The sequence below is a fragment of the Raphanus sativus genome, unplaced genomic scaffold (genome assembly GCF_000801105.2).
Source record: "Raphanus sativus cultivar WK10039 unplaced genomic scaffold, ASM80110v3 Scaffold2343, whole genome shotgun sequence".
NCBI lineage: Eukaryota > Viridiplantae > Streptophyta > Magnoliopsida > Brassicales > Brassicaceae > Raphanus > Raphanus sativus.
Genome location: NW_026617651.1, coordinates 1,040 through 16,043, shown reverse-complemented (window position 1 = coordinate 16,043; position 15,004 = coordinate 1,040). Strand labels below are relative to the sequence as shown.

Sequence of the window (15,004 nt, the reverse complement as noted above, 5' to 3'; positions counted from 1 at the left end):
CGGAGGAACAAAGGATTCGGCATTAGTACATTTCTCATCGAGCCATCCATCGTGGCAAGTTCGCCGGAAAGAGAGAAATTCTCACGCTGCATCTTGTGTAGAGTACCGACCGAACCACGACACATCGCGAAAATCGCCTACAAAGTCCTGAGCCTCTTTGTTACGCTTCGAATTCGGTAGAGAAAATTTCGGCCCTTCGGTTCAGCTCGGCGGCAGCTCTTCTTCGCCCGCTCCTTTCCGCACGACGAGGGCTCGAGCCTGGACCTCGGCTTGCCGACGTTTTTGCTCCTCCACCTCCACCGATACTTGGTGAATTTCCCTTTCGTTTCCTCCGCTTTGAAACGGGCCAGCCGGGCAGTACGGAAACTTCCATCGATCAATGCATTCCACACTCTCACGGCCTGCAAAGGAGGTCGAGGTCAAATAAGCACTCAGACAGAACCTCCTCTAGCTGCTGGATAAGACTACAGAATTTCTCGGCAGAGTTTCGGACCTCGAAAATGCTCTAACTTTCTTCGAAATAGCTCCCAACCTCTTGATTCTTTTTTTCTACTTTCTCTCTCTCTCTCTAGCTTGATGTATTCCGGAACAATCCCCCTTTGTCTTGAATTTTTCTTGACTCCCCATGGTTTACTCACTCTCAACTCATCTTCCTATCGGTTTACGTTCTTCATAGATGTTGCAAGGTCTCCATAACCGTCTTCATATCTCTCCACTTGAATGATCACTGAATTGTCTGCTCGCTCTTATTCTGCCATAACTCGTATTTTCCATGAAACTATCTTGTCCTTTCGATAGATATCATCTTGCTTCTGATTACTCAAACCCATTTTCTGAAACTCTCCTTTTTCCCAAATACTGATGAAGCCTTTTCTCAACGAAGTCTTGTTCTTGTCCAGTCCATACCACTGTCTTGTCCATCTGAACTCTTTCTCTTGGGTTTTTGGCTTTTAACTCTTCTCACTTTAAGGTTTCCATCCTTAAAGTTCCGATCAACAAACACACAAGCTGCAATCTCAAAAGAACACTTCACACGCAAGTAGTTAACAACTAACCTAACAATCTAATCGCAACACTAACCAGCAACCTAGCGATTCTATCCACACAACCTAGAAATTCTATCTAGGCAATCTAACAAATCTAACCAATCTATCCAAGCAACCTAGCAAATCTAGGTTCCACTATCTACTCCAAAAAGGGCGGTCTAAATCCTAAGGTTCTAATGATACTAACGATTTGTGTGATATTTCAACCAATGTAAATGTTTTGTTAGGCCATATGTCCAAGCGCTCACTATTTTTCATCTTGTAAACCACACGATTCAAATATGCAACAATCAAACAAGAACATGCATACTTGAATAATATGGTCACGTAATTACTCAATAGATAACGCAAAATGATAACCATTTTCACTATAAAAATATCATCCCATCAAATACATACATACTTGACAGAAAAACATCTTTTAATCGCTACCGATGGTATATCATACAACAAAAGGGACATCGGCTGTCACAACACACTACAAAAGTCTGTACACCGCTATATCACAACAAAAAGTCAGTACCCTACTTACCAGGCCCTAGGCGTCTAAGAACGCCATATATAGAGTAACATATCGCAGTTGGGACAGTAAGTCCACTCCGACGATTCCCCGGCTGGTTGTGCACTCGGTAGGTAGGGTGTCCCGGATAGCTCGTAGTACCTCCGGCAATCAGCAGTCAAGTGTCCGGCAACTCCGCAAGCAAGGCAGGTCGGGTACAGATCCGATCCACTAAGATAGGTAGTAGTATGATATGGGTATCCGTGAGGATCCACATATCTATCTTCCGGCACCAAGAAGAACGTCGCTACCTTGTCCATGATGATAGGACTGAGGAGCGTAAGGATCTCCAAGAGAAGAAGATCCTCCAAAAACATAGGATGTGTCGATAGCTGGAAGGCGAGATGGCCCTCCGGTCTCATAGATAGTCTGATAAGGTGGTAACTCAGTCGCGGCTGTCTCCATAGGTACACAGGTGGACGGTCCTCCAGTCTCATACGTAGTGTGAAAATGTGGTGGCTGAACCGTGGCTGTCTCCATAGGTGGAATGCTGGGCGCCCCTCCGGTCTCAGATGTGATAGGAAAAGAAGTCATCACAATATCCATCATGTCGAGGTAAGTCCGCACTAACTCGTTGTTTCTATCGTCATCTCTACCCTCATAGCCAATGTGGGCAGACAGAAGTACCTCCATAATGCGTTCTCTAGCTAAAGAAAAGCAGAGTGTCGGGAAATCCCAGTAATGCAGGTGGGATGGGCAGCTCGAACGCCTCCAAAGGTGGGGACCCAGTGGCATCCCTACTGGCGTCGATGGTGAAGAACCATGATCCTCAGCTGGATCATAGCTAGGTGTCTCTCCGGTAGTGCCGGTAGACGAAATGGTGATAGGACTCGGTGGCCTACTCCAGAAACCTCTGTGACAACATCCTCAGTCTCGGTGTCATCATCAGAAGAACAATAACAGGTGTCGATCCACTCAGCATCAGGATCAGTATCATCATCGGATGTTGGGGTCAAAATCGGTCAAGACGAAATCGATGTCCGAAAGTCTCCTCGGAAAAACTTAAAAGATATTAGAGCAAACTCGAAAGACTAATTGTTAATCGAGAAACCTTGGAAAATATTAAGTTCGAGATTAATCATCTCGAAATCAACGGCTAGAAACGTTTTCTACACAAGGAAAAACCTACGGAAAACTAAAAAGAACGCAAACACATGCATAAGCCGAAGGAACCGAGCAGAACTCGGGCGGCCGTGGCCGCCGGGCAGCCCCCGTGGCTGGCGGGCGGGCGCTACCCCCGTGCTGGCCGGCCGCCGCGCCTAGCGCCCGTGCTGGCCGCGGCCGCCGGGCGGCTAGCCCCGTGCTGGCCGTGGCCGCTGGCGGCTAGCGCCCGTGCTGGCCGTGGCCGCCGGGCGGCTAGCCCTGTGCTGGCCGTGGCCGCCGGCGGCTAGCCCCCGCTGGCCGTGGCCGCGGCGCGCTAGCGCACGTGCTGGCCGTGGCCGCCGGCGGCTAGCCCCCGTGCTGGCCGTGGCCGCCGGCGGCTAGCGCCCGTGCTGGCCGTGGCCGCCGGGCGGCTAGCCCCGTGCTGGCCGTGGCGCCGGCGGCTAGCGCCCGTGCCGGCCGTGGTCGCCGGGCGGCTAGCCCCGTGATGGCTCGGGTCGTCGGGTGGCTAGTTTTCGTGCGTAAGTTCTAGGCCCCGGGTCGCCAGAAAATCCGTGTTTTGCGACTTTCGAATCCCCGCAAATAAAACTCTTTTTCCTGCTCCAAGATTTCGGAGAACCCATAAGACGTCAACGGACAGAAAGACTTCGTATAAAACGGTGATGGTTATCTTAAACCATTTCGCCTCAGCAATGGATCGAAATCTTCCGAAAGAGTCGACATCCAAGTAGGAGCATTCTTTCAAAGAATCGTAGAAAACAACGGAAGTCCGGAAGACGGCCCGAAAGGGACCAAACCGACCGGACGACCCCATTTACGATTTTCTAAAAGATAGATACGACGGTTTACAATTATCTTCACATAACAAGATAAATGTTAAACTTCCGAAAAGATAAATGTCAAATTTCCGAAAGTATAAATGTCAAACTTTCCGATAAACACGAAGGGCCGACGAAAATGGAAAAAGCCCAGCTCGCGGCAGACTCAGCCCGTCAAGAATAGACCGTCATATGGGAGTATATAAGCAAGGCTAGGAGCAGAGGAAGGGGGATCCGAAATCAGAAGAAAGAAACCACTCTACAAAGCAACTTAGAACTTAGCTTTTTTCCTTTTTAAGCGCGAGCTGCGACTCAACTAGGTTAGATCTAGGTTTTGAGACTAGCGACGATCGACAGCTCTTACGGCCGAGATCTCGACCTGTTGTTCAAACGCTCTCCGCGAATTCGGAAATAAGATTCTTTCTCTCTCGCTCTACGCATTTATCTAAAACTAAACTCGTATTAACTTCGTCGTGCGTGGCCCAGCAGATAGCCGGGATCCTCGGGAAAACTAGGTCAACTTAGTTCCCTTCGTTAAACAAACTAAATCGACAGTGCGAATTTCGGTTCCACAGTTTGGCGCTAGAAGGAGGGATACACGGATTTATCTTTCTCGCAACACGCACGCCCAGTTAAGCATGATTGCTAACGCGGAAAAGACAAGCAAACGCACGACGGACCAGCCGCCGATGCCAACGCTGAGAAGACTCCTGCCGGAAACGTATTGACGGTCACTGCCGAGCCAAACACCGCAATGCTGGACCAGGTGAAGGAATTGTTCGCCACCGCCCGGAAACGGTCGGAAGAACAAGAGAAAGTAATGGCTTCACTCGCTAAACAGGTCAATACCTTAACAGCGAAAAGCAAACTCCCGCGCGGATCCACCAAGGTGAGGCGTGTCAGGAGGCTCGACTTCGGAACTGCCGGAGACCAGGAAAAGGATGCCCCGAGAAAATCCCCGGAACTCATCCCTGACGATACCACTCCGACGGGGTAGAAGAAAACGACGGATAACCTCCCACCTCCCGCAGGGGACAAAGGAAACGACGTCGAAAGAATCAATCTGGATATCAGCGATCAATCGGATCCGTCCGAAGAAGACGCCGACATCCACCACAGAAGGACCCAAAGTCAGTCAGCTCGACTGGCGGCAGCCTTCGAAAAACCCATGACAGAAGAGGAAGAAGACCTCTACTGGTCAGAGCAAGAAAGGCTGGCTGAAGACCAGACTCGGGCCTATCGCAGCCAACATAGAGAAAGGAGCGCGAACGGCGCCAACGAGATCCATGATTTGCGCGAGTACATCGCAAAAACTGCAGCCGAGGTGAAAGCGGTAAAATCGCAGATTCACCACGCAACCAGCACTGCCCCCGAGATCGACCTGCTCCTCGAAGAATCCAGAAAGACTCCATTCACCTCTCGAATCACGGACGCACGAGTTTCAGATCCCGGGAAAATAAAGCTTCCCACCTACGACGGAACCACAGATCCAAAGGCACATCTGCAGTCCTTCCAGATTGCGATGGCGAGGTCTAAACTTCCGGAGCGGGAAAAGGACGTCGGCTGCTGTCTCCTATTCGTCGAAACCTCAGAGGTGCTGCGCTCGACTGGTTCTCACACTTGAAGAGAAACTCCATCGGAAGTTTCCGCCAGCTTGCTTCAGCTTTCCTGAAGCAATTCTCCATGTTCATGGACAGGGAAACTTCCGACGTAGACCTTTGGAGTCTAATTCAAAAGGAAGATGAACCGCTCCGCGACTACATAAGGAGGTTCAAACTCGTGATGTCCAGGGTAACAGGCCTCAGCGACAGAGTCGCCATCGACGCCCTGAGAAAAAACCTCTGGTACAAATCGAAATTCCGAAAGTGGATTTCTTTGGAGAGGCCACGCACCATCCAGGACACTCTCCACAAGGCGACGGATTTCATCATCATGGAAGAAGAGATGAAAGTCCTAGCGCAAAAGCATGGACCGCAGAAAGCGTCCGGCAAGAAGAAAACCTCTCGTAACGACAAGTACGTCCATCACGAAGGGGAAGACGTCCAAGGCGAACATAACTACGACGTCAATTCCGAACAAGGAAGGACCGCCGGAAACACTTGGACGCGGAACTCGTACAAGGACAATTCTAGCTGCGAGTTCCATCAGACGAGAGGTCACTCCACCGCCAACTGCAAAGTCCTCGGCGCTAGACTCATTACGAAGCTGCTTGCCGGCGAACTAGCAACGATCAGGAGCGTGAAAGACTTGCTCCTAGATTCTGACCGTCCGCCGAAGACCGACAGAGCCAACCCCGAGAATAACGCTCCTGGAACTCAACTGGGCGAAAAATGCGGACGGAGACAAGACGGCGAAGGAAACAAGAACAACCGCCAAAGGGTCAACATGATCATCGGAGGATCGCATTTTTACCAGGACTCCGTTTCGTCGATCAAAGCCTACGGACGGAGGGCCGAAACAAGCCCCGGATGGTGTCCAGAGGACGACGTTCCTAATCACGCAATCATCTTCGAGGAACACGATACGACCGGACTCGATAAACCCCACTACGATCCTCTGGTCATCGACTTGGTGATTCAGGATCTCGAAGTCGGCCGCATCCTCATCGACACAGGAAGCACGGTCAACATCATGTTCCGCGACACTCTGCAGAGGATGAACATACCCCTCGGAGAAGTCATCCCAGAACCAAGACCGTTGACTGGATCTCGGGCGTCACGTCCATGACCCTCGGAAAATCAGACTCCTCCCGGTCATGGCTAAAGAAGTCACAAAGATCGTCGAATTCGTAGTGGGATAACCCGGCTATCTATAACGCCATAATGGGAACTCCTTGGATAAACGCCATGAAGGCAGTCCCGTCCACTTACCATCTCAGCGTCAAGTTTCCAACACCGACTGGAACAGCGGTAATCTGGGGAAGCCAAAAACAGTCGCGACTCTGCTTCCTGGCCGAATATAAATGCGCAGCAATCGGAATGCCCAGTAGCTAACCGAAGCGAACTAAGAAGAATCTGAGTATCTCCGAGAACTCAGCAAAGAACACTCGGATTTGTCCAAACAGGCCACAACTCAGGATAGCGGGAAAATCCTCGAGTCCATCACCAAAAAAACGGATGACCTAACTCTCAACGCGACCGCCGACTTAGCCGAAACAGTCAAGGCGCCGGAAATCGTGGAGTAATAGCAACCGCGATAGAAACAGAACTACGAGATGGCTTGATCCTCGCAAGAGGTAGGTAGGCAGCTCGTCGCAACCCGACGAGTTCAGCTATCCCCCTCACCAAAAAGGGGGGGGGGAAGATAGGGACAAACATCCTTGTACTCCCGCAAAAATACTTTTCACATGTACTCTACATTATAAAGTCTTTAATTCAAATGCTTACTCAACGCATAAACATTACGGAAAACGAAAATCATATCTTTGGGGAACGCGAGACGTCGTTAGTTCCCGAAAAGTCTTGATTCTCCATTCTCCTCCAAACAGTCCATCCGCGACTCTAAACTCTGTCAAACAGTCTGTCCGCGACTCTAAAGTTCATTTCCGTCTATTGGCCCCGACGGAAAAACATAGAAACGTTTCACTCAATCAAATTCGTAGTCTGGCTTCTAACGAAGTCCTCTTGCATCCGACAAGGATACCATAGCGCGCTATACAAAAAATCCAAATTTTGGTTAGCTCTTCGTAAAGGAAGTAGCTCGACTCGTATCCAAACGAATCATATAAGCCGATAAGCATTTCGCAGATTCTAAAACGGTACGAGTCAGGTCGAAATCGCAAACAGGCAAAGCAAAAGTCGATTTGTCATCACACAGCTTCAGTCCGAAAGTAGACCTAGGTCTTGCCCTAAACCCGGCCTTGCTGGTATCTAAGACATCTCATAGGCATAAGTATCCAGAATACGAGATTCCAAAATTTGCCTCTTATCGCTTACAAACCTGACGTTCGCTACAAAGTAACCTATGGATCAAGCGACAAAAAAAAAAGAGATTGAATACGAAGTGACTACACGTATTCAAACCCTCTACACTTGACGAAAGTATAAATCAAAACGCAGAATTTATAAAAGCATTCATTGCAGGGATTCAAGAGCCACCAACGGCCAATCCCGAGAAACACAAAGTCACGCGACCTCCTAAGGGTCGCAACACATACATACAAACAGCCACACTTGGCCTGTCACAAATTATAATCGAATGCATAACAATCGGTTAGAGATATTCCAAACGAGGAGTCGGGCTGGTCGACCTCTTCACCCCCGTCGCCTGCATTCGAACCCGCACCTACATCCGCTGTATCCTCCGAGACTTGGATAGGATTCCACAACTCTCGAATTCTCCCTTCGACCGGAGGAACAAAGGATTCGGCATTAGTACATATTCTCATCGAGCCATCCATCGTGGCAAGTTCGCCGGAAAGAGAGAAATCCTCACGCTGCATCTTGTGTAGAGTACCGACCGAACCACGACACTCGCGAAAATCGCCTACAAAGTCCTGAGCCTCTTTGTACGCTTCGAATTCGGTAGAGAAAATTTCGGCCCTTCGGTTCAGCTCGGCGGCAGCTCTTCTTCGCCCGCTCCTTTCCGCACGAACGAGGGCTCGAGCCTGGACCTCGGCTTGCCGACGTTTTTGCTCCTCCACCTCCAACCGATACTTGGTGAATTCCCTTTCCGTTTCCTCCGCTTTGAAACGGGCCAGCCGGGCAGTAAGGAAACTTCCATCGATCAATGCATTCCACACTCTCACGGCCTGCAAAGAGGTCGAGGTCAAATAAAAAGAAAAGGGGATTTATTCAAGTTTCGAAAACAAACCTCGTTGACCAAGCAAGCACCCTCCGCAGTCACCTTGTCTCTCTCCTCGTTGTCCAAAGACTCTTCACGGGAAAACGCCGGAGGGAGTTCATCAAAGAAATCACCCGGGGGAGGAACACCCTGATTCTCTGTAGTGAAGTCAGGGTCGTATCTCGGCGGCTCGTCATATCCTGACAAGGCCTCGAAAGCAATCCCTTTATCCTTCCGAGATCTCCGTCTCCGCCTTGAAGGGGCAAAAACGTAGGATCCATCATTGACACAGGGCCGCGTACCGCCTCGCGATCGGTGAAGCGCGACCGCCCCTCGAATCCGGTCAAGAGTAAAGGAATTCCAGGAACAAGGAATTGTCCTAAAAATGTCTCTCTTGGCCGAAAGATCGGAAGGAACATGCGCGAGACACCTGTTCTCTGAACAAAAAAAAAACACACTCGTTCAGTACTCGCCTTTCGGATTCAAAGAAAGGGGATGCGACAATCTTACCTCGTTGGTACAACCAGTCCGTCAGGAATAGGTGGAGAAAGCCTTCCTCGACAGACTTTCCATCTATCCTCACGAAAAAGAAACGGTCAACGTGATCCTTGGCGTGCGAGGTGACTCCATGGATTACCGAAAAATTGGTCCTCGCCTTCATGGAGTACACTCCATTGATGCTCGTCGTCTTGGAGTTCCACAACCCTTCGAAGTCAGCAGGGCTAAGGTCCATCCCTAACTCGTAACTCAAAATCACAACGCCAAGCCAGCTTTCCAAAGCCGGCACGTTCAGCTGGCTGATTACGATTCCGAAACGGTCGAGAGCCTGAACAATGACCCCAGGGATTGGGAACCACAGTCGGCATTGCGTCAGGAACGCCTCGTAGCAAGTAAAGTAACCCTTCGGAGGATGCTCCGAACTCTCATTCCCGCGAGGAATGCGAAACATGACTCCCTTCGGAACCTCATAAAACTCTCGAAGAATTCCGAGATATTCAGGGGATACTTCGCTCGGCGAGTCAGTTTCCTTACGCGTCCTCAGAGGTCGCCGGGGAATCGGGATCACGGGAAGAGGAGCATCAGAACCGAAGACGGCGTCGCAATACGCGCTTCTGTCAATCTCTGGAACCTCGGGTTTTCGGAACTTCCTCCTCGGCATGGAAACTATCCGAAGACGAGTGAGACTGCCTCCTCGAGGATTTTGATCTTGAAGTCATTCTTTTCTTAAAGGAAGAGAGAGAATTTGCAAGAGAGAGATTAACTTAAGATTCTTGGGTGAAATAAGAATAGTAAAGAATTCACAAGTCTTTATAGGCAAGGATTTGACTATTCACCCCGACCTTCGACACGATTTCGTCTCCATACTTACCTCACGAACCATACCGCAAGCTAGGACCTACAAACCTTACGGCTCCTAGCTAGCTGGGGGGCTAATTGTTGGGGTCAAAATCAGTCAAGACGAAATCAATGTCCGAAAGTCTCGGAAAAACTTAAAAGATATTAGAGCAACCTCGAAAGACTAATTGTTAATCGAGAAACCTTGGAAAAATATTAAGTTCGAGATTAATCATCTCGAAATAACCGGCTAGAAACGTTTTCTACACAAGGAAAAACCTACGGAAAACTAAAAAGAACGCAAAAACACGCATAAGCCGAAGGAACCGAGCAGCCAATTCCGGTCGCGGCCGTGGCCGCCGGGCGGCTAGCCCCCGTGCTGGCCGTGGCCGCCGGCGGCTAGCGCCGGTGCTGGCCGTGGCCGGGCGGCTAGCGCCTGTGCTGGCCGTGGCCGCCGGGCGGCTAGCCCCCGTGCTGGCCGTGGCCGCCGGCGGCTAGCGCCCGTGCCGGCCGTGGTCGCCGGGCGGCTAGCCCCGTGCTGGCTCGGGTCGTCGGGTGGCTAGTCTTCGTGCGTAAGTTCTAGGCCCCCGGGTCGCCAGAAATCCGTGTTTTGTGACTTTCGGAATCCCGCCAACAAAACTCCTTTTCCTGCTCCAAGATTTCGGAGAACCCATCTAGAGCAACTTAGAACTTAGGCGTTTTATTTCCTTTTTAGCGAGCTGCGACTCAACTAGGTTAGATCTAGGTTTTGAGACTAGCGATGATCGACAGCTCTTACGGCCGAGATCTCGACATGTTGTTCAAACGCTCTCCGCGAATTCGGAAATAAGATTCTTTCTTTTGCTCTTTTTATTTTACGCATTTATTCTCAAACTAAACTCGTATTAACTTCGTCGTGCGTGGCCCAGCAGATAGCCGGGATCCTCGGGGAAAACTAGGTCAACTTAGTTTTCCTACGTTTAAACTTAACTAAAATCGACAGTGCGAATTTTGGTTCCCACATCGGATATAACAATGGGTGTCAGATCTGTATCAGGCAAAATAGGATCACACTCCTGTGATGGAAAAAGATCGGCCAGTATCGGGCTATGCGCAACGTCGGAACCCTCAATAACTCCAAATATCCACCCTACCACACCAGTACAGCAACCTGCGGAATCAAAGTTACAAAATATATAGGGGTTAGACGAAATTCTAAAAGTATAATCTATCTTACCCCTCCCCAACGATTGGATATGACCGGATTCCTAGAGAGTGCATTGGCGACTCCTTTTTGACTCGAAAATTATTGAAAACATTTTTGAAAACACGGGAACCAGTGAGCATAATCGTAACCATGTTCTTTTTATTGCATGGGATGTTGTGTAAAATTAGTTGCTGGAATTTAGTTAGGATTCTGGTTAGGTATAGATTGCTTGATCGCTAGGTTACGCGTTTAGAAATATTTCGATTGTGTTTGATGATTGTGCGAGTCTTGATTAGTAGTGTTGTGATTGAGATATTGTTGATTGAGTTACTGTGGCAGGAACCATACATGTTGCTGGTAAACCCACACATGTATTGTTCGATTCGGGGCAACACAGTTTTGTGACCCTGAGGTTGCTGCCCAGTTCTGGGATTGCTTTTTGGTTGACAGGGTAAATGTGGCAGTCTTGACCCCCGCAGACCGAACCCTTCAAGCGAATCAGTGTATCAAGAATGCTCCATTGGTCATTCAAGAGAGAGAGTTTGTGGCAGATTTGTTAGTCGTGCCTTTGGAAGGGTACGAAGTAATCCTTGGAATGGATTGGTTATCGTTCTACGGAGTTCAGATTGATTGTGGAAAAGGAAGACTGTTGTTTGGCAGAGGCAAACGTCCAGAGATGGTATACTACGGAATCAGTCCTAGTATGACAGTGTCACTAGTCGTGGCAATGAGAGTGCAAGATTTGTTTCAAGACGGAGAAGTGTATTTGGTGACTTTATCGGTTAGTGAGGAGCCACTGACGATGAAGTTAAGATTGAAGACATAGAAGTGGTCAAGGAGTTTGAAGATATTTTTGAGCCACTAAAGGAATTACCTCCACCTCGGAGTAATCCTTTTACTATTACTTTGGAGCTTGAAGCAAAACCTATAGCTAAGGCACCGTATCGGATGGCACCTGCGGAGTTGGCTGAACTCAAGAAACAATTGGAAGATCTACTGGGAAAGGGATTCATCCGATCGAGTTCTTCACCTTAGGGAGCTCCTGTGCTATTTGTGAAGAAGAAAGATGGAAGCATGAGGTTGTGTATCGATTACCGCGGAATCAACAACATCACCATCAAAGACAAGTATCCTCTTCCGAGGATAGATGAGTTGTTGGACCAGCTTAAAGGAGCTAGTTGGTTTTCGAAGATTGATTTGGCATCAGGGTATCATCAAATTCCCATTGCCAAGTCAGAAGTCATGAAGACAGCATTTCGGACGAGGTATGGGCAGTATGAGTTTGTGGTTATGCCCTTTGGTCTCACAAACGCACCCGCAGCTTTCATGCGTTTGATGAATGAAGTATTTCACGACTACCTCGACAAGTCCGTGATCATTTTCATTGATGACATCCTGGTGTACTCGAGAAGTAAGGAGGAGCACGAAGAGCATCTGAAACTGGTTATGGAGAGGTTACGAAGTCAGAAGCTGTTTGCCAAGTTTAGCAAGTGCTCGTTTTGGAAGAGAAAGATAGGATTTCTTGGTCACATTGTGTCAGGAGAGGGCGTGGCTCCTGATCCAGAGAAGGTCCAAGCCATACGAGAATGGCCTCGACCTACCATATGACAGAAGTGAGGAGTTTTCTCGGACTCGCGGGCTATTATCGGAAGTTTGTTAAGGACTTTTCCTCTATTGCAAAGCCCTTAACTAAACTGACCGGTAAAGCAGTTCCATTCCTATGGGTGGAAGAAACGGAGAAGGCATTCAAGAAGTTGAAGGAAGCTCTCACGACCGCACCAGTGTTAGCTTTGCCTGAGCAAGGTAAACCTTACACAGTGTACACGGATGCTTCACGAGTTGGGTTAGGTTGTGTGCTAATGCAAGATGGGAGAGTCATTGCATATGCCTCGCGACAACTACGGAAGCATGAAGATAACTACACTAGACATGACTTGGAGTTGGCGGCTGTTGTATTCGTTTTGCAAATATGGAGATCGTACTTGTACGGAGAAGAAGTGGACGTATACACAGACCACCAAAGTCTTAAATACCTTTTCACTCAGCCAGATCTCAACCTGCGCCAGCGTAGATGGATGGAGTTTGTGGCCGACTAAACTTAAAGATTCGCTACCATCCTGGTAAAGCGAATGTTGTTGCGGATGCCTTAAGTCGAAGAAAGTTGGATGCTGATATAGAAAGAGAAGTTGAGCTGTTGAACAAGAGCTGAAGCAAGTGAAGTTGGTTGCCTTGGAAGGTCAGACAAGTGAACCATTGGGAGTACAAGTATTGAACCAGGCCAGCTTGATTCAGAGAATTCGAGAGGAGCAACTTAGAGATGAGAAATTACAGAAGATTGCTGAAGAACTCAGAGAACAAGCCGGACCAAATAGTGCTGGATACTACTTGGCGGAGGATGGAACCTTGCTTATTAATGGAAGGATCACGGTTCCAAAAGGGCAAGGGCTGAGAGATGAGATACTAAGGATGGCACATCATTCCTTACTTAGTATCCATCCTGGAAGTTCGAAGATGTACCGAGACGTGAGAAGATACTATCATTGGCCAGGCATGAAGAGATCAGTAGCGCAATGGGTTGCTCAGTGTGAGACTTGTCAACAAGTGAAAGTCGAGCATCAAGTTCCAGGAGGATTGCTACAAAGTCTTCCGATACCTCAATGGAAATGGGATTCTATTTCCATGGATTTCATCACTGGATTACCTACTGCTCCAGGTAGATCGAATAACTCAAATGATTGTGGATAGGTTAACCAAGGTTACACACCTGTTACCTATGCGGGATACGGATAAAGTGGAAGTATTGGCCGAGCTGTACATCGACCAAATTGTGAAGTTACATGGTGTACCTTCAGACATCGTCTCAGATCGTGACCCTAGGTTCACGGCAGCATTTTGGGAAGCATTACAAGAAGCCTTGGGAACTAAACTGTTCAGAAGCACGGCGTTCCACCCAGAAACAGATGGCCAAACGGAGAAACCATTCGGACAATCGAGGACATGCTCTGGATGTGTATTCTCGATTGGGAACGAAATTGGGAGAAGCATTTACCGTTGGTTGAGTTCTCATACAACAACAGTCACCATGCGAGCATAGGGATGTCACCTTATGAAGCGCTGTATGGAAGGCCATGCAAAACACCTTTGTGTTGGACGGAAGTGGGAGAAAGAAGAATGTTTGGATCGCCTATCGTACAAGAGACTATGGTTAACCTGGAGACGATTCAAACCAACATGAAGAAGGCTCAAGACCGTCAGAAGAAGTATGCTGACCAGTCCAGAAGAGAGGTAACTTTTGAGATAGGAGATTGGGTCTACTTGAAGGTTACTGCACAGAAAGGGAAGGACAGATTTGGTAAGGCGGCGGGAAACTCGCAGTCAGATTCATTGGTCCATACAAGATCATCGGAAAGTTGGTGAGGTAGCTTACCGATTGGATCTGCCAGAGGATATGCATCTACATCCGGTGTTCCATGTTTCCATGCTTCGGAAACATATACGGGATCCAAGTGCTGTTGAGCCCGAGAGAATTGAGGAGCTAAGGACGAATCTTACATACCCGGAAGGACCAATCCGACTTGGAGAAAGGCGTATTCGGAAGCTGAAGAATCGTGAGATTGCCCAAGTACAAGTATTCTGGGGAAGACAAAACAGGATTCATGTCACTTGGGAAGATGAAGCGAGATTCAAGGCCGATCACCCGGAGTTTTCCGAGAGGATGTTGTGATGGAGGAAGGAGGCCCCTCACACCCTTAGAATTCGAGGATGAATTCTATTAAGGGGGGAGAATGTAGACACCCGTGTAAAAAAAAATAATATTATAATAAAGATTGGAGTTTGAGGTCAAGCTTTGGGATTGAAAGAATGATGAAGAATGTTGAGTTTTGATCATTTCAAACTTAACATGGTTCAGGGAATTGGAAGATTGGTCGAGCATCTGTTTGAAGTCGAGCCGCGGGCGATAAGGATTGATCGGCAAGTTTTGAAGTACAAGTGGTCGAAGAATTGATCGTGTGAGAAGCCATGAGACAGATAAGCTGCTCTACCATTGATAGAAGTTTCTTAGATTGAACAGACGGATGTTTTGGGAGCATAACATTTTGGAAGCACGACGTTTTAGAAGCTCGACGTTTTTGAAGCCGACGTTTCTTAACAACTAAGTTTTCCCGGGAAATCTTCG

The 15,004-nt window shown here is 48.5% G+C and overlaps 1 protein-coding gene across 1 annotated transcript; it reads left to right on the top strand.

Moving 5' to 3' along the window:
- Positions 1-13,923: 13,923 nt before the first annotated feature.
- LOC130505520 (uncharacterized) lies at positions 13,924-14,551 on the top strand. Its single transcript, XM_057000125.1, has 2 exons — positions 13,924-14,179; positions 14,271-14,551. The coding sequence occupies exons 1-2, from the start codon at positions 13,924-13,926 to the stop codon at positions 14,549-14,551; spliced, it is 537 nt and encodes a 178-aa protein (XP_056856105.1).
- The last annotated feature ends 453 nt before the right edge of the window (positions 14,552-15,004 follow it).